General features: G+C 35.4%; 1 protein-coding gene across 1 annotated transcript in view; it reads left to right on the forward strand.

Moving 5' to 3' along the window:
* Window positions 1-19,320, forward strand: part of ADAMTS6 (ADAM metallopeptidase with thrombospondin type 1 motif 6) — a 321,212-nt gene that overhangs the window by 4,870 nt on the left and 297,022 nt on the right. The window contains exons 3-6 of the mRNA XM_050793724.1: window positions 8,466-8,634; window positions 15,621-15,832; window positions 16,331-16,414; window positions 16,929-17,074. Coding sequence (XP_050649681.1) covers window positions 8,466-8,634; window positions 15,621-15,832; window positions 16,331-16,414; window positions 16,929-17,074 — 611 coding nt within the window. The remainder of the gene's footprint in view (window positions 1-8,465; window positions 8,635-15,620; window positions 15,833-16,330; window positions 16,415-16,928; window positions 17,075-19,320) is intronic.

The raw sequence follows: 19,320 nt of genomic DNA on the forward strand, positions 1-19,320 counted from the left end.
GTGACTTTATGAAATTGTGAAACATGCTCTTTGATGACTCAAAAGTGAGAATAAAGTTGAAAATGGAACCTTTTCTACAATGAAGGAGATGACAAAATGTCACCTATTCATCCTTATTGAGACTTTGTCTCTTGTTCTTTCCCTCTGTTAACACCTTTCTATTTTACTTCATCCCTTATTGACACTGTATGGTCCATGTTAACTAAGTTTGCTTATTTGATTAAGGGGTGATCTGCCAGGTTTGTCCTCTGAAGTTACTATTTTTTCCCTTGATAGTTCCTAAGGAATTTGTGAGCAGATATTTCACACTTTTACACACCAGTTTTAGTAAACTTTACCTTCATTCTTATTCTGTATAATGTTACTTTTTTTTTTTTTTTTTTTTTTTTTTTTGAGACAGGGTCTTACTAACTCTTGCCCAGGCTGGAGTGCAGTAGCGTGATCTTGGCTCGCTGCAACCTCCACCTCCTATGGATGTTACATTTTTAATCAAATGGAATATGTAAACAAGTGTTTTTTTTTTTTAATTCTACTTTTCAAAGGCCACCACTTTTAATAAATTCTGTGTTTTTAATCATTCTATATAAAATAGTTGTTAATGTAGAGATCATTAGTGTTTTCTACTCCTATCTCCTCACCCATAGTTTTAGTGCTGGGACTCTTGCACCATTCAAAGGACAAAATTCCTAACATTATAGTCTGTCAGTTTCATATCATGTCATATTTTAATTTGCTTTGTATTTGGACCATGGTTTCTTACTCAGGTTTTATTTTTTTCTGGAGTTTCTATTTACTTTTACTTTTTCTTATTGAGAAAAAAGCATAGTTTCTTTATCAAGTGATATAATATTTTCCAGTTCCTTAGTCCTTGTATCTATTGCTTGAAATACATTCCATTCTTCTTTGGAGGCATTTTTCATGGAGCCATTTAATTAATTTCTTGGGCTAATTTCTTGATGTTAGTTTCTGTAACATCTCTCATTTTGGGGCTTCTTCTTTCCTAAATTAGTTCCACATCTTTCTCTTTCTGAGTTTACATCCTGGTTTTGTTGGAGAATATCTTCAAATAATTACCTCAGAACAGGCAACTGGGAAGTAAAGTTTCTGAGTCTGTGTCTGTTTGAAAGGGACCTTGTGGAGCCCTCATGTTTGATTGATAATTTAGCTGAATGTGAAATTCTGGGTTCAAATAATCATCTTCCTTAATGATGATGGATGGTAGTACTGGGAAAGGGAATATATAGGGCATAAAATTTATTTATATGGTTTTATAGCTTTAAAAAAGGAAAAATACTTAAAGGTCTTAAGAGTTAGCATTGATTCACAGGTAGATGTCTGCTGCTAGTCAGATTCTTGTCCTTTTTTCTTTAAAAAATTTTTTTAGTTAAAAAAAAATTTCCCTCAGTGAAAGCATGTTCCTTTTATCCTTCCTGTTTCAGGAATTTATAACACATCTAACTATGGGTTTTCTTTCCTAATTTCTGCTTAGTATTTGATGGGTGCTTTTAATAAAAACCCTCCTTCAGCTTAGAGAAATTAAAAAAATTATTTTCTTAATAATTTTATCTTCTTATTTTTTTCTTCCTCCATGTTCTCTCTTTCTGAAATTGGTTCTCTGCTTCTCTTATCGTTTTCTCTTTTTCCATTGTTTTCTTTTTTGTTCTAAGTTCTATGAGATTTCCCTGATTTCATCTTCTTTTCCTTCGGTTGATTAAAAAATTATAGCAGTCATATTTCTAATTTTCAAAAGTTCTTTCTCTTTTTTCTTGGATTTTCTTACATTCTGTTATTTCATGAAAACTGATTATCTTCAGTCCCTCTGAAGATTATAAAGACTATATAGCTAGTTAGAAAAGCTCAATGACCCCATTAGACTTTCTGTTCATTTAGTCATGTCCACAGTTGTCATTCTCCCCTTTTCATTATTCATTCATTTCACTAATACTTATAAGTACCTTCCATATAATGAGCACTGTTCTAGGTGCTGGGATTACAATAGTCAAAAATAAAAATCTCTATTATCATATAGCTTGCATTCTAGTAGGGCATACACACAATAAGATAAATAAATAAAAACTGTAATATATTGGGTAGTGATAAATGCTCAGGAGGAAAAAGTATTGAGCAGAGACCCTAAGGGAAAGGAGGAAGGAAGTGCTGGCATCTGAGGGATAAGATTTTCAGGTAGAAATTTTCAAGTACAAAGATATGATCTGAGAGTGTTTGAGGAACAGCATGGAGGCCACATGGCTGTAGCCAAGAGAAAGTGAGGGAGAGTAATGGAAGTTGAGGTCAGAAAGGAAAGTGGGAGCCAGACGTAAAGACTTTAGGGGATGCAGAATAAAATCAATGATAACTACAAGTTCGAGGCCTGAGCAAGTAACATAATCTAACAGCCATCAATTAAGGTGAGAAAGACTCAGGAATCAACTGAGATGAAAAAGCTGTTTGAAGAGTAGGTAGGGGGATGTATATCATGAATTCAGTTGGAGGTATTAAACGTGAGATGTTGTATAGGATATTGGATATGTCAGTCTGGAGTTCAGAGGAGAGATATGAATTAGAAAGTTATAAATTTGGGAGTCATCAATGTATAGATGCCATTTAAAGCCAAGAGATTATATGAAATTGCTTTGAAGGGAGCATAGGTTGAATAGAGAAGAGGTCTAAGGACTGAGCCCTTGGGCATTCCGAGAGGTCAGGGAGGTCAGAGAGACATAGAAGAAACAACAGAGAACAGAGTAATAAAGTTGAAGGAATATCAGGAAAATGTTCTGGCAGCCAGAAGGAAATATTTCAAGAGGAAAATGCTGCTGATGAGTCCAAATAAGAGTAGCACTGCAAATTGCATTGAATTTATCATTGAGGAAGTTATTGGTGACCTTGACAAAAGCAGTTTCAGTGAAGAAGAGTTTGGAGAAGAGGCAATGACATGATTAGAGTAGGTTTAAAATGGAGTGGGAGGAGAGAAAAAGAGTATATAGACTGTTATTTCAGGACTTCTGGAAAACCAAAAAAATTTTTAGTAGCAGGCAGAAGTATGGTCACAGGAGGTTTTGTTTTGTTTGAAGATGGGAATGATTAGGTAGAGTGAGAGGTGCTGGAATGAAGTTCTTGATAGGTGAGAAATGATAGAATTTTTCACACAAATAGAATAATTATCTTTAGCTAGGGGAATAGATAGTTCATCCATTATAATAGGGAAAAATAGATTTTATGGACATAAGATGCAGGTAGGTGAGTATTTGTGATTGTAGGAATTTGTAGGAGGTTTTGCGATGTCTATTGGAGGGGAATATGAAGGTTTTAGAGGATTAAGTAGAGATGAGAAAACATGAAAGAGTTATCCAGGAGAATGGATTACTGAATGAACTTGATAAATATACAATTTCTGTGAAGCATTACAGTTACAGTTAAAATTATTAATGAATTTAAAGTGAGACCAGTCAGCATTCTGGTATATTTTCCTCTGGCCAAATGCAGCTGCAAAGGTGCAAGCTCAGCAAAGTTGAATCTTATCAAGGTTGTGGTTTAGCCAGCTGGATTCCATGAAGTGAGAAAGAGGTGAGGGAATTGAAGGTGGAATTGAAGCTGGGTTATGAGGGAAGTGAGGACATGAGGTGGGTAAAGGACAGTGAAAATGTGGTAGGATCAATGGATTATGGGACCTCATGGGGATAAAAGGACTATCCCTTGGAGTTGGTATATTAGAGGGACAGTTTTAGAAAGATAGAAGAATGGGATACTTGAAATCAAGATTATAGAAGGCTCCAAATATTGATAATGCTCAAAGTCTAGGGTTTGACCATGGGCATAGTGTAAAAGGTAAGGTGAAGGACAAGATATTTGAGGGAGAGGAGGTCAAGAAATTGAGAGGACAGGGAATGAAGAGACCATCTATGTCATTAGTTTTTAAACTAGGTCCATGGATGGGATTATATGGTAACCATATGGGATGATAGCAGTACATGTGACTTTGCCTCCAATAGAAACCACAGATATTTTCATATCGTTACAGTTTTTGCATTCTTTTCAAAATATTTTTATTCATCACTGTTGTGAAATTGTGGAAGTTATTTGAGCCACTGAAGATCTTATTTAAAGTGTTATGCAAGTTATATGTATTCTTTTTAAAAAATATTTTGATAACTGTATTTTACTAAATTGGTTTTATTTAGTAAATATATATATTTCCTATATATTTTTTCTGCATTTAAAATATTCTGAGGAGGAGTCCTTAGGTTTCACCCTTAGACTTCCAAAGGGATTCAGAGTATATGCATATGCACATACATGTTTTTTAAGAATCTGTGATATAAGAAGATATTGAAATCAACTATTTCAGGAATGATGTTGCAGAGAATGACAGTAATCCAGAATCTGTTATTTTTAAGGAATGAGGGGACTGACTTGGGATCAATAGATAAATGCAACTGGGAAAGGAGAGAGAAGATCGTGGCACGAGGTTCAATGCTGGTGTTTGTTTGTTGAGGAGGGAGAAAGAATTGTTTGGAAATGGCAGTGAGTTGCAAGAACATCTGACGCTACCTTCAGGTCCAATAGGAGGCATGTAGAAGAGAAAGCAGCCACTGTTCCAGAGGACTACAGGAAAAGAGTATCATTTAGGGAGCTTCAGGTTTTTGTTAGAGCAAGATGAAGTGAATATTCACAGATGAAGCTGGGGATAGAGGAGATTTTTTTGATGATTGACCTTGAGTTTGCGAGAACACAGTGGAAGTGTTTCAAATAATAGGGAGGGGTAGGAGATGGGATCAGAAAACATGATGTACGTAATCATATGAGAATTAGAATCCAGGGGGTGAGGTTTGGGCTTCTCATAGGAATTTATACTGCCAGGAAAGAGGACGCATGGTGAGATTAACCCTGATGGTCCTGAGGCAGATAGTGTAAAGGTGAATGGGGATACTGAGGTAAGTGAGAGCAGGGCTCTTGCCAGGCATGCATAGGTTTCTGGTACTCCCACTAACTTCAGGCCCTCCATCATCTGGTTTTCAGACCCTTTTTAATCTCATAATCACTGTTCCCTTCCCTCCCTTCAGTCACTGTAGCTCCTGATTGTTTCTGAAATACTGTAAGCATGCTCCTACCTCATTGCCTTTGCATTTGCTGTTGCCAGTATCTGGTCTGCCCTTTCCCAAGATAAATGTTTAGCTTGCTCCCTCATTTTATTCAGGTTTCTGCTTAAATACCACCTTATTAGGGAGGATGGTTGCAACTATCCAATATAGTTTCTATAATTCTCTCACCTCTAATTATTCTCTGTCCTTTTTGATTGCTTTTATCTCTCCTCTTAATGTTTATCACTACCTGCTTCATCATTTATTTGTTTAATCAATTAGCTTTTTAAAAAATTTTTATTTTATTTTATTTTTTTAGACAGAGTCTTGCTCTGTTGCCCAGGCTCTGGAGTGCAGTGGCGTGATCTCAGCTTACTGCAACCTCTGCCTCCTGGGTTCAAGCGATTCTCCTTCCTCAGCCTCCCGAGTAGCTGGGATTACAGGCATGCGCCACCACGCCCGGCTAATTTTTGTATTTTTAGTAGAGGCAGGGTTTCACCACGTTGGTCAGGCTAGTCTCAAACTCCTGACCTCGTGATTGACCTGCCTCAGCCTCCCAAAGTGCTGGGATTACAGGTATGAGCCACCGCACCAGCATAATTAGCTTTTTCTAGCTCCTCCCACCAAAATGTAAGTACCATGATAGAGCTGGAACTTTGGTTCACTGTTGTATCCCCACCACGTAGCATAGTATCTGCCTTGTGATAGGCACTTGTGAAAGCATATTTTGTGAAAAAATAAATAAATACAGAAACAGCCCTTAGAGGATAAGAGAATTATAGTATAGTGGTTAAGAGTTCTGGCTCCAAAGTCAGTCACAGGAGTTCATTGTTTAACTTTGCTGCATCTCAGTTTCTCATCTACAAAGTGGAACAGATAGTGGTACGTCGAAGAGTTATTAAGAGGAGATAATGTTATAAACATTTTACAAAGTACCTAACATATAAAATCTCTGGATTGTCCTTCCAGAGTCTTTTCATTCTTGAAATTAGAGATTATGTTTACTTACCAGGCTTCTGACTTCATTTTTCCCCAGCAAATCAAATTTCTTGTCTGGTAACTTTCAATTTTCTTGTGCCCACAGACCAGCATGATTTTAGTCTCTAGCCTTTCTGGACTGTAGCCTAGACCCTGCTTCCTACATATCCCTCTTATCAAAACTTATACTTGCCTGCTATTCTGCAGGAACTGTGTTCATTTTTTAGCACATTGTTGATCTACCTGGTAAAGTACTTCATACTGAGGTATTAGAATATGTTAATGGCATATTATGTTATTTTTGCTAGTATTTGCATTTAATATAGGGACTATTTTCCTTAAATTAAAGCAAACAATGGTGAAAATTATATGAAGTGACTCAGGGCTGCTTTTTTTGTTTGCATTTCTCAGCTCATTTCATGTAGGTGACTGCCAACTTAATCTATAAATTAGAGCAACTCTGATTATGTCTTATCATTCCTTCCAAGCATGAGGTACTTAACATGAATTTCCCTAAACAGAATCATAGAGGTTTAGAATTCAAAGGGACCTTAGAGATTATCTGGACTAGAGGTTTTCAACTTTCTTTTTAAAGCAGCAAAACTCCTTTTTCAAATGAAATGTTATGTGGAAACTTAATATATAGATTAATAAAAGCACAACTGATTCCTAAACCGAGGAATCCAAGCCATGTAGGTCTCCCTTTGTTGTCTGGGGCAATCCCCTGAGGGCACTTCCATGGAACCCTTAGGGCTCCCCAGAGTGCTGTTTTAAAACCACTAATTTAGACCAACTCTTTCATTTTTCCAGCTGAGGAAATACACCCAGAGAGTTTTTATTTTATCTGGTGTTACAGGGTAAATTAGTTGGATTAAGAGCAGTCCTCACATGTGCCATACTTAGGAAAACATTATTAGACAAGGGTGGAAATTCTTATTTCAGATAACTTTTACCATCTCATTCTTTTTCATCAACAAAGTTTTATTTATACCTATTACATGTGGGACACTTTCTATGGTTGTAACTGATACAAAGAAATATGAGACATAACCCTTTGCCTTAAAAAGCAAATAATCTAATTGGGAAGCTAAAATATGAAGTTGAAAACTTATACCAACTCTAAATAAGACTTCAAGACTTGAGATGTAACAAAGCAGTGTGGAATTAATTGAAAATAAGTGATACTGAGAATTAGCTCTATTGAAGCTCAGTGGAGGGTGAAGCTACTCCATTTGGACTAGGGACTAGAGAAAGTTTTTTTTTTTTTTTTTTGAGACGGAGTCTTGCTCTGTCGCCCAGGCTGGAGTGCTGTGGCCGGATCTCAGCTCACTGCAAGCTCCGCCTCCCGGGTTCACGCCATTCTCCTGCCTCAGCCTCCCGAGTAGCTGGGACGACAGGCGCCCACCACCTCGCCCGGCTAGTTTTTTTTTTTTTTTGTATTTTTTAGTAGAGACGGGGTTTCACCGTGTTAGCCAGGATGATCTCAATCTCCTGACCTCGTGATCCGCCCGTCTTGGCCTCCCAAAGTGCTGGGATTACAGGCTTGAGCCACGGCGCCCGGCCGAGAAGGTTTTTAAAGAGGAGAGATAACTAAACTGAGTAGCATTTGGCTAAGTAGATAGGGATAAGGTGATAAAATACTGTAAGTAAGGGCAGAACTTTGAATTCCAGTACCTTCACTTACCTCTGTATAATATTGGGCAAGTCTTCTGAGCCTGTTACTTCATCTGCAGAATGGGGATGTATGGGATGTGTGTTAATTAACAACTTATTAATTGATGCAACATAAACCTCAAAATGTCAGTGATTTATCACAGTAGAAGTTTATTTCTTGTGTGTGTCTGTGTCTACATCAGACAGCTTTCTAAGAGGTCACGCAGGGACCCAGGTTCCTTCTTTTTTGGTTTCTACCTACCCTAGGTATTTGGAGTTGTCTTCATTCAGTGAGGAAAGAGAGTAGAAGATTCCACTGCAGAGGTATTCAGAGGTCGGGCTGAAAGTGTTATATAACCCTCTGCCCATATTTTTATTGTCCAAAACTCAATCACAAAGCTATATCTAAACACAGAGGATATAGTTACATGCATAATGTGGAACTGAAATAAGTTTTAGTGTTCACATAAAACCTCTGTTACCTCACAGAGTCATTGTGAAATTGGAGGAAATCATGTATGTGACATGCTGAGTACAGTGCATAGCATATGGAGGTATTTAAATATTCTTTTTAAAGAATAGGAACATTTATATAATGTTTTACTGAGTACAAATAATTCGCTAATTTTTTTTTTATTAACGTGTTTTAACCCTGTCTTTAGAGAAGTGTCTATTTATTTTTAGCTCTTGTTAATAATGATAACTAATATTTAAAATTATTCTCCTTGGTAAGTTCTTTGTTTATTTTTCTTTTAGCATGGTGTTATTGCTACAGAAGATGAAGAATATTTTATTGAACCTTTAAAGAATACCACAGAGGATTCCAAGCATTTTAGTTATGAAAATGGCCACCCTCATGTTATTTACAAAAAGTCTGCCCTTCAACAACGACATCTGTATGATCACTCTCATTGTGGGGTTTCGGGTGAGTGAGTGTGCAGCTTTTAGAAAGCATATTGTATTGGATTGCTGCTTTTTCTTTCTTATGGCAAGTGTAGTAAGGTTAGCAATAAAAGTAAGTAGGAATTTGACTAGGATTATAATGTCCAGAGCCCTTTTAATGGATGTCACCTACCAGTAGTTTTTTTTTTTTTAAAACATTTTTTCTCTCGGCTTCTTAGGTTGGGTTTCTTTTTTTTTTTTTTTTTAATTTTTTTTTTTTTTTATTATACTTTAAGTTCTAGGGTACATGTGCACAACGTGAAGGTTTGTTACATATGTATACATGTGCCATGTTGGTGTGCTGCACCCATCAACTAGTCAGCACCCATCAACTTGTCATTTACATCAGGTGTAATTCCCAATGCCACCTACCAGTAGTATTAAATCCATCTGGGAGCTCTTTGAGAAGTCTTTAAATTTGTATAAAATTCATTTTCTTTTTTTTGGTTGAAGGGAAAAAAATAACCATCTTATTTTAGGTAATAGCTATAGCTTTTTTGCACAGGTACTGTAGTACTCTATTTGTGCAAATAGAGTATTTGTTTAGCCTGATATTTTTATGCTAGTGGCAGGAATCTAGACACTTTAAGACTTGAAGAATCTTAAGGTAGTATTCAAAAGTAGTGTTAGCACTGAGTGAGGATACTATAAAAATATGTAGTACAGACAACAAACCTAGACTTCAGTGGTCAAGGAGAGCTTCATGGAAGAAGTGACTTCTAAGCTGAGGCCTGGGGGAAAAGTAAAAGTAGCTGTGTAGAAGTGGAGAAAGCAGTGGCTATAGTGTTTCACATAGAGAAAACAGCGTTTATGAAGCTCCTAAACCAAAAGGGAGAATGTCATGTTATATAAATTGACAGACAGTTCATGTAACTGGATATTAGAATGTGGGCTGGAGGGATAAAGGTGAGGTTCATAGTGGTTGGGGGAAGTGGCTGTGAGAGATGAAACTGGAAAGATTAGCAGAGGCCACATCATGAAGAGCTTATAAACCATGTTAAGGGGTTTGTTTATCCTAAGTACACTAGAAACCCACGGACAGGATTTAAACAGGAAGAATAACATAATCAGATTTGTGTTTTACAAAGACTACTCTGGTAGCAATATGGAGATGGAATTAGAGAAGAGCAAGACTAGAGCTAAGGAGTTAGGAGGATGTTAGTCTAAAGGTGAGAAAATGTAGAGAAACAGTGGATATAACATAGCATAGCAAAAAGAACATGCGCTTTGGTATAGCATAGGACCAATTAATTACCCAACCTCTCTGAGTGCTCATCTCAGCACATACTAGTTACCCAATCAAACTGTAGCTATCATTAAAATGACTGTTTCTAGTACACTAAAGTGTTATTATATTAAATTTTTTTTTAAAGATTTGTTCTATATAGTTCCAGTAGCTAGAACCAGGGGCAGAATGTTTCAGAGAGAGATTTCAGCTTAATGCAAAGGTAAAGTCACCAACGAATGCATTTAGTAAAAAATAGAAAGGGTTAGCCAGACGTGGTGGCTCATGCCTGTAATCCCAGCACTTTGGGAGGCCGAGGCAGGCAGATCATAAGGTCAGGATTTCGAGACCAGCCTGGCCAATATGGTGAAACCCCGTCTCTATTAAATAAGCCAGGCGTGGTGGCGCTTGCCTGTAGTCCCAGCCACTTGGGAGGCTGAGGCAGAAGAATCGCTTAAACCCGGGAGGCGGAGGTTGCAGTGAGCCCAGATCATGCCACTGCACTCCAGCCAGGGTAACAGAGCGAGACTCCATCTCAAAAAAAAAAAAAAAAAAGAAAGAAAGGATTGCCTTGTGAGTTAGTGTATGATATGCATCATCCTTTTGTTTCTTCTCCATATTCTTCATGGGCTTGTTTTCTTCTTAAGTATTGAGTCTTCTTTTCTTAACCTACTGTTCTCATTCTGCACACTTTCTTGTTGAGTAATCTCTGAGGCTGTTAATTAGGTCCTTGTTGGTACCAGAAAAAGACAACTTACAGTGAATCTACTTAAAACTTGAAATAAAATTCCATAGTTAATAATGAAAACAGAAGATTTGTTGGGTCTTTGTATTGAGTAATGAAATGAAACATTATGGAAATAAGTTTATCTTATATTTAACAACATTTAGACTGTAAGTATAACTATATGTAAATTCTTTAAAAACTAGAATTCAGTCTGGGCACAGTGGCTCACGCCTATAATCCCAGCACTTTGGGAAGCCAAGGCAGGCGGATCACGAGGTCAGGAGATCGAGACCATCCTGGCCAACGTGGTGAAACCCCGTCTCTACTAAAGATACAAAAATGAGCCGGGCATTGTGGCACGCTCCTGTAGTCCCAGCTACTCAGGCTGAGGCAGGAGAATTGCTTGAACCTTGGAGGCAGCGGTTGCAGTGAGCCAAGATCACTCCGAGTGCGAAACTCCTTCTCAAAAAAAAAGAAAGAAAAAAACCTAGGATTTAAATATTCAGTTGTTTATTATAATGTAATTATTCTATCATTTTTCCATAATATGCCAACCTTCACTGTATGATGGTAAAGAAGATCACCTTTTGTAAAAATCTTTAAAGATTTTATCATATTCTGAAAAGCCTATCTCTTAATCCTTTCATATTTAAATTATCCTTTTTTGAAGTACGTATCACATTATTTTAAGAAAGGCAGATCCTTATTTTTTAATGGTTTACGCATTAGTGAAACACTTCTCCAAATCCATTCTTATGGCTGTCATAAAATTCTGTCCTTTTGGGGAAAGATTCTTCTACCATCTCTCATTTGGATTACTGTGAGAATTTCCTAAACAGTGTTCCATTTCAATGTTTTCAATTCACTTGCCATTTCTACTACCCCGAACTCTAGTCTGTTTGTTTTAGACCCTCATTATCTCTTGACGAGACCACTATACTGACTTTCTAATTATGCTTTCTGCCTCCAGGTTTGTGTTTTTGTTTTCAGTAAAATCTGTCCCCTAAATCTGGCTGTATCACACACCTTGAAAAACTTCACTGGCTTCCTATTACTGGGAATATAAAATAGTATTTCCCTATGTTCTGGGCAAGTGTTACTAGACTTAATTGGAAAAAAAAAATGTTTTGTGTTTAGTAGTAAATTTGGGAAATGTCTGGCTAACATCTTAATGGTAATACTGTTTCAACAGCATAGGTCAAGTGAGAGATGTGAATTTATAGGCATACACTGCCAGTTAGCCTATTACCTGGAATTCAAGTTTATGTCAAAATATAAGATATGAAAACCCCCTTGACACTGGATATATTTATCTTACATTCAGATACTAATTTTTTCCATTCTAATTAGATTCAAACTCTGAATTTTTAAAAATTTTATAGAAGTAATAAATGTTCTTTTTAGAAAATACAGGACAAAAAGGAAAAAAAGAAACTGAAAATTACTTATTCCAACACCCAGAGATAACTAAGTATTCTTCTAGTCCATTGAAATAGATGTTATTACGTCTCTATATCTTCATTATCTACTTATATATTCACTAAGTAAATATTCATTTAGTTCCTGTATGCAAGGCTATTCTAGGTGCTGGGGATGCAGCGATAAATAAAGCAGAAAAAGTCCCTGCTCTCATGGAGTTTATATTCTAGTGAGGAAAGACAGTTAACTAAATAAGCAAACAACCAAACAAACAAATATATGGCCAACTGTCCAGAAGTAGTAAGTACTATGTAAATACTAAAATAAAGCAGGTTAATGAAATAATAGTGAATGGCTGTATATATTCAAACACTTTGATATTGATCAAAAAGTTAAAATCTTATTTCAAATGGCAATGAAATCCATATATTGATTTTGGGAAAAAGTTACCGTGTTGTATGTGTTTATGAGCAATATTTTCCTAACATGCTATAATCTAATCAAAATTAAATTAAGCAAAGCATCTGTAACAGGTATCATTTGAAGAACTACTATCTTTATTTTGAAACAAAGCAAGTTAATCTCGTTTTCTATTTTAGACTAAGAAAGATAGTACTTACAGATCACTAAGCTTAACATTAAGAAGTCAATTGGCAATTATAGAATGCATAGTTTTATAATGAGCTAATTATGCTGGATTAATTTAATTTTTAAAGTGAAACTAAAGATGTTCTCTCTTGATTTTATTCATTCAGTATATGTGTATATGTATAAAATATTGAATATATAATTATATATGCTATATATAAAATACCTTTGATGGACATTCATAAATAAAAATATATAGTTTTAATGTTCAAATAATTTGTAGTTTGTTAGAGTGATAGCCAAGCCAACTAAAAATTTTAAAAACTAAAATGTTGAAAATTAGGACAATAACAAAGATGATGATAACACCAATTACCTTACACTGAATACATTTTTAGTTTTATTATCATTATTTTTGAGATGGAGTTTTGCTCTTGTTGCCCAGACTGGAGTGCAGAGGTGCCATCTCAGCTCACTGCAACCTCCGCCTCCCAGGTTCAAGCAATTGTCCTGCCTCAGCCTTCTGAGTAGCTGGGATTACAGGCGCCCTCCCCACATCTGGCTAATATCTGTATTTTTAGTACAGATGGGGTTTCACCATGTTGGCCAGGCTGGCCTCAAGGTCTGACCTCAGGTGATCCACCCACCTCAGCCTCCCAAAGTGTTGGGATTATAGGCGTGAGCCATCACACCCGACCTGAATACATTTTAAGTGAGAACTACCATTGCTTTGTGTTTATTGCACAATAATGTCTAATTGTTTTCACAATATTTTAAATAAAAATAAGGAGAAATTGAATGGGTCAGAGAAGGGGAAATGATCAAAAGAATGAAAATAAAATCCTATATTTGGACATTTAAGCTGTTTAGCCAGAGTAAGAGACTAGTCATGACTTGAATACATGAGTGGTTTTATGATCACAGAGGACTGAGCAGGAGAAATTGGAGTTATATTGATGTGGAAAAGCTTTCAGCTGTTTTGTAATAATATTAGCCAATAAAACCTAGTGGCTTACTCAGTATACTTTTAGTATTTCACAGTTTCTGTTGGTCAGGAGTCTGTGCATGGATGGGTCATCTGCTTAGCCTCAGCTAGGGCTGAATTCTCATCTGGAATCTTGACTGGGGAAGAATCCACTTCTCTACTCCCATAGTTGTTGGCAGCATTCAGTTCTTTGTGGTTACAGATAGCTTTAGTTTTTGGATGATTGTCTTCAGATGCCAGCGTCAGTTCACCAATGTGATTGCTTGCTTTCTCTAAGTCAGCAAGGGAGAGACTCTAGGTAAATGCTACAATATTATGTAACATAATCATGTACTAATATACTCAAAATCACATGCATCTCATCATCTTTGCTGTATTCTGTTAGTTAGAAGCAAGTCACAGGTCCTACCCATATTCAAAAGGAGGAAATCACAAAAGGATGTGAACATCAGGAGACAGAGGTCATGGAGACCATCTGGAGAGTCTGTCTGCCACAAATGGATATAGAGAAACACTTACTATCTGGAGGATATACTATTGAAATAAGAAGTGGTGTTTATGTCTTTGCTTCTCTTGACTTTAGGAGTTTCAGGAGTATTTAACTGATGGGTCTTATGATCATTTCCGCCTTATTTCCTAAAATTTATTCATCCTACTGTCTTAGCACGTTTCCTGCTGCTGTAACAGAATACCTGAGACTGGATAATTTAAGAACAGTAAAAGTTTACTAAGCATATGGTTCTGGATGCTGGGAAGTCCAAGAGCATGGCTCCAGCATCTGGTGAGGGTCATCTAATGGAGGAAGGCAAGAGGAGGAAGTGAGTGCACACAACAGAGAGAGGAAATTGGGCTGAACTCATTATTTTTTATCAGGAACCCACTCCCACAATAACCAACCCACTCCTACAATAACGCTTTTAATTCCTTCATGAGGGTGGAGCCCTCAAGTTCTAATCATCTCTTAGAGGCCCCAGCTGTTAATACTGTTTCAATGGCAATTAAGTTTCAACATGAGTTTTGGAGGAGATATTCAAACCATAGCACCTACCAATGCAATTTTTTAAAGAGAAAGGCTAAAGAAGTTGGAGAAATGAGAATAGTTACACTTTCTGTCAAGTGTATCATATATATTAATCTAATTATTCCTCACTAAATTTTTCAATAGTGGGGATGAGAAAGATTTCCTATTCAATATAAGGATGTGGAAGATATACAGAGGCCCTCTACATGCTCAAGTTTATTTAATGAAGATGATAATCAGTGAGGCAGGTGTTTACAAATGCCGTAGCACTAAAAGGCTGCTTCTATACTGAAGAACCAAATGTGTAGAAAACAAAGGATACATTGCAATCCGTGCTAAATGTGGTTCAAAGCAAATTATGCTGGAATCGTGATCTTTCAACTCTAATTGAATGTCTTACTTCTAGGCTTTGGAAAAGAAGTATTTTGAGTACTCTGTCAGAATAAATAGTTGTAGACTGCCGACCTAAGTGAAAAAAGTAATTCATTGCCTTTTAGAATTGAGATTTCTAGAGCAGTAGAATTGATTCTAATTAAAATAGCTTAATGGAAGCATCTCGTTTTAAAATGAATGCTCAAAGTATCTTTGAAATAGATTTTTGCAAAATCAGGGTTCTCTATCAGAGCTGTCTTAGACTGATTCAAAAGTTCGTACTCTAGATGCTTTTTAAATAACTTTAAATGATTCTTTAAAGTATATATCCTAAATTTAAATGTATCAAGATATAATTACTGGAATAATATGAAATGATTATTTGAAAATTATTTTTTATTAATTCATTTATTAGTTTTTTTTGTTTTCATGAGCAGTTGAATGTTTTTTTTCAGATAACATTATTTTCAAAAATTTACAGACTTATTTCTCACTACTGCATTTTCTCATTCTCTTCCCTTTGAAAAATCTTAATATATTAGATAATTTATAAGAAGCATGTCTACATGAAAGATTTATAAATAAATATGTTTAATTAGTGAACTTACCTGAATTGGTTGCTTTTATTGTAGATTTCACAAGAAGTGGCAAACCTTGGTGGCTGAATGATACATCCACTTTTTCTTATTCACTACCAATTAACAACACACATAACCACCACAGACAGAAGAGATCAGTGAGCATTGAACGGTTTGTGGAGACATTGGTAGTGGCAGATAAAATGATGGTGGGCTACCATGGCCGCAAAGACATTGAACATTACATTTTGAGTGTGATGAATATTGTAAGTTTGATCCCTCTATATAATATTTTATTTCATATTTGTTGTGTTTTTGACTAAGATCACAAATTTTTGCCGTGAAGTTAATAATGATAAGAATTTACCTGTCTAAAATGGTAAAAGATTGGTCTAGTATTGTTTCAGTTCCATAGAAATACATTTAAAGATGACCTTATCATTCATTTTTAGATAATACGACAGTTTTAGTGGATCGTTAAATCTTGTTTGAGGGTTTTGTTTTTCTTTTTTAACTTGAAACATCAGCTCACCCTCTAATTTCCATGCTGTAGTTCATGTCTAGGAGAAAATATTTATTGAGGTAGACTGGTATAAAAACCTTTTACCAAGGCACCTTGAGGGTAGAGTTCTAAGTGATACAGAGTAATGTATACAGTGGTTAAATTTATAAAAACTTGTTTTAGCACTTAAAAAAATCAAATCAAACTATCACCCTATGATTTTTGTCTGACTTTGTGTCTTTTCTTATTTTCTGGAGGTCAGGTTGCCAAACTTTACCGTGATTCCAGCCTAGGAAACGTTGTGAATATTATAGTGGCCCGCTTAATTGTTCTCACAGAAGATCAGGTAAGAATGTGTTAGTTTATAAGTCTAAGATTCTTAACAGACAGGCTATAGAGCTATAGAATTACTTATTATTAAATAATATGTTTTATTATTGCTCCTATTAGGAAGTTCTAGTTGGATATGAGTTTTAGCTCTACACATTTAATATCTTAAGCAAATTTTAAATACATTACAAGAATATGCCTTTTATGTTAAAGCTATATAGATTAGCTATGTTTCAGTATAAGGGTGAGCATTTGCATGGCATATCTTATAATAATGGTTTTCTTTAGTTTTTATGTTGATAATCTCACATATGTTCACGTTATCATTACAGCTGGAACTGGAAAAAAATATCTGTTCAATAATATACCAAATGAGCTCTAGGTCAGATATTACAGAAATAAAAATTGGCAAGAGATTATTCCTAGAAACCACTGCTTCTAATTATACTCCCACTTTAGTCTTCAAAAGTTTTAACAACTGACCTTAGTAATTTGTTTGGAACATTTCTGGTATGCATGTTGTATTGCAGCCAAACTTGGAGATAAACCACCATGCAGACAAGTCCCTCGATAGCTTCTGTAAATGGCAGAAGTCCATTCTCTCCCACCAAAGTGATGGAAACACCATTCCAGAAAATGGGATTGCCCACCACGATAATGCAGTTCTTATTACTAGGTATGGTTTGTTGCAAGTATTTTTCCATTGATTATTGTGTTTATTCACTATTGTAATAAATTTGGTTCTATCTAAAGCCTCATTCAGATAATGAGTATAGAGAAAGCAAAATGGTAATTTATTTTTCACTACTGGGAAAGAATGTATTACACTATTATTGTGTTTGCATCAAATGAACCAAATAAGAAAAAAGAAAATATTAAAATTTGACTTAGAAATTTAATAAATGACTTTCCTTCTACTGATAAGTTCTATTCATAATGTTTAATAGAAAGCATGTAGATGATTTGTTAACTGAACAAAATACACACTAAAACAAGATTAAAACATATGAGAAAATATATATCATAAAAATAAAGTGACCATTATTGGTTATAAAATATATTAACTATTTTTACCTTCCAGTTGTGTTAAAGTTTATTGAAAGAGAGGAGGACACTGGCAGTTATACAACTTACTTGAATGTCTATCTAATTTAAAATACTTTAATTAAGATATATAAACATAAAGAAGCAGATTGATTACACTATGTGTTGAACAGCTTGTCTCTCAAGCAAAATTATTTTTTGATGATAACCCATTGAATTTTTATATTGCTTTCCAATTTTACAAAACTGTTTTCAGATCCATTTTATTCTTTACTCTCCAGCAACAATTCTGTAGAGAGTGTTATTATGTTAGGAATGAGGGAACTGGTAGGTAAGTTTCTCAAGATTACTCAGCTAATAAGTGAAAGAATACGGCTCAGATCCTGGTGATTCTGTCTTTGATTATATGATGCTATCTGTTTTAGTTTTTAATACTCTTAATTATAATTGGTTAGAAATATTATACTTAAATTATTTTAAGATAAGTGTGCCTTTTGACTTCTTATCAATATTTTAAAATAAAAAGTAACAATAAACAATAAGCAAAATAGAAGCATTATAGTCTTTGGTATGATGATTATTTCAATTTGCAAGACAGTATTTAACATACGCTTCATCTGTGGTATGTTCATTGACCCTACATTAGGTTCTAGGGAGGGAATACAAAGTATATGAGTTAGAATCTTGAGATCCTGTAAGATAATGTAAACTTTAGAAAAATTTCTTGAGTAACTGAGTCGTACAGTGAAATTTCTGAATTTTTTTTATAGTTATAGTCACTTTAATTGACTTTATCTACCTGGCATCATAAGTGAGAAAATTTGGTTTATGACATGCCTGCTGAATAAAAACATCATATAGTTCTATATAAATACACGTTGACATTTTAGTCTGATAAAATTTGCAACCCCTTAGAGTCTTGTGGTCTGGAATATTCTTAAATATACTTAAGGAATTAAAAATATACTGGGAATTGTGCAAATGTAGAAACCTTTCTGTTAAAAAATATGGACGTTGATTAGTGTCAATGAAATTACTAGAAGAAAATGTTGTTGTATATAGCTTACAAAATGATCATAAATATTTACATGACTTTTGTATTTATATTTGTAAAGCTCTTTCACTCTTCCCAAATGTGACACACAGTGGGCTCCCAATACTTCACATTTGCATTATTCTATCTCCATTGGATTTTTACCTTTTGCCTCAAATGACAGAAGTTACACCAAGCACGTATATAGGTATTCAAGTAGTAGAGTACATCTGGGCAGTTAGCCCACCTTTCTTTGCACTGGCTACAACATTCAGCTGTCCAACTTTTTACTCTGAATTCGCTTGGATATTTTCCTGATTCTCTGCAGGGCTCTTGTTTGCTTTTGTAAGCTACTTCAAGTACCTTTTTGAAGTTTGAGATTTAAACGTAAAATTTTATTTTTTATTTTATTTTATTTATTTTATTTTATTTTATTTTTTTGAGATGAGTCCCGCTCTGTCGTCCAGGCTGGAGTGCAGTGGTGCGATCTCGGCACTGCAACCTCTACATCCTAGGTTCAAGTGATTCTCCTGCCTCAGCCTCCTGAGTAGCTGGGATTACAGGTGCGTGCCACCATGCACAGCTAATTTTTTGTGTTTTTAGTAGAGACGAGGTTTCACCGTGTTAGCCAGGATGGTCTCAATCTCCTGACCTCGTGATCCTCCCACCTTGGCCTCCCAAAGTACTGGGGATTACAGGCATGAGCCACCGTGCCTGGCCGAAAATTTTCTTTTTAAACTTGTCTCCTAATGATCAGACTAGTACTAGAAATGATCTCAGGATTTAATAGAGTAGTAGTTCAAAGAGTTCATATCATATTATTTTAGATTGGCTAATGTAACAGA

This window comes from Macaca thibetana, chromosome 6 (genome assembly GCF_024542745.1).
Source record: "Macaca thibetana thibetana isolate TM-01 chromosome 6, ASM2454274v1, whole genome shotgun sequence".
Taxonomy (NCBI): Eukaryota; Metazoa; Chordata; class Mammalia; order Primates; family Cercopithecidae; genus Macaca; species Macaca thibetana.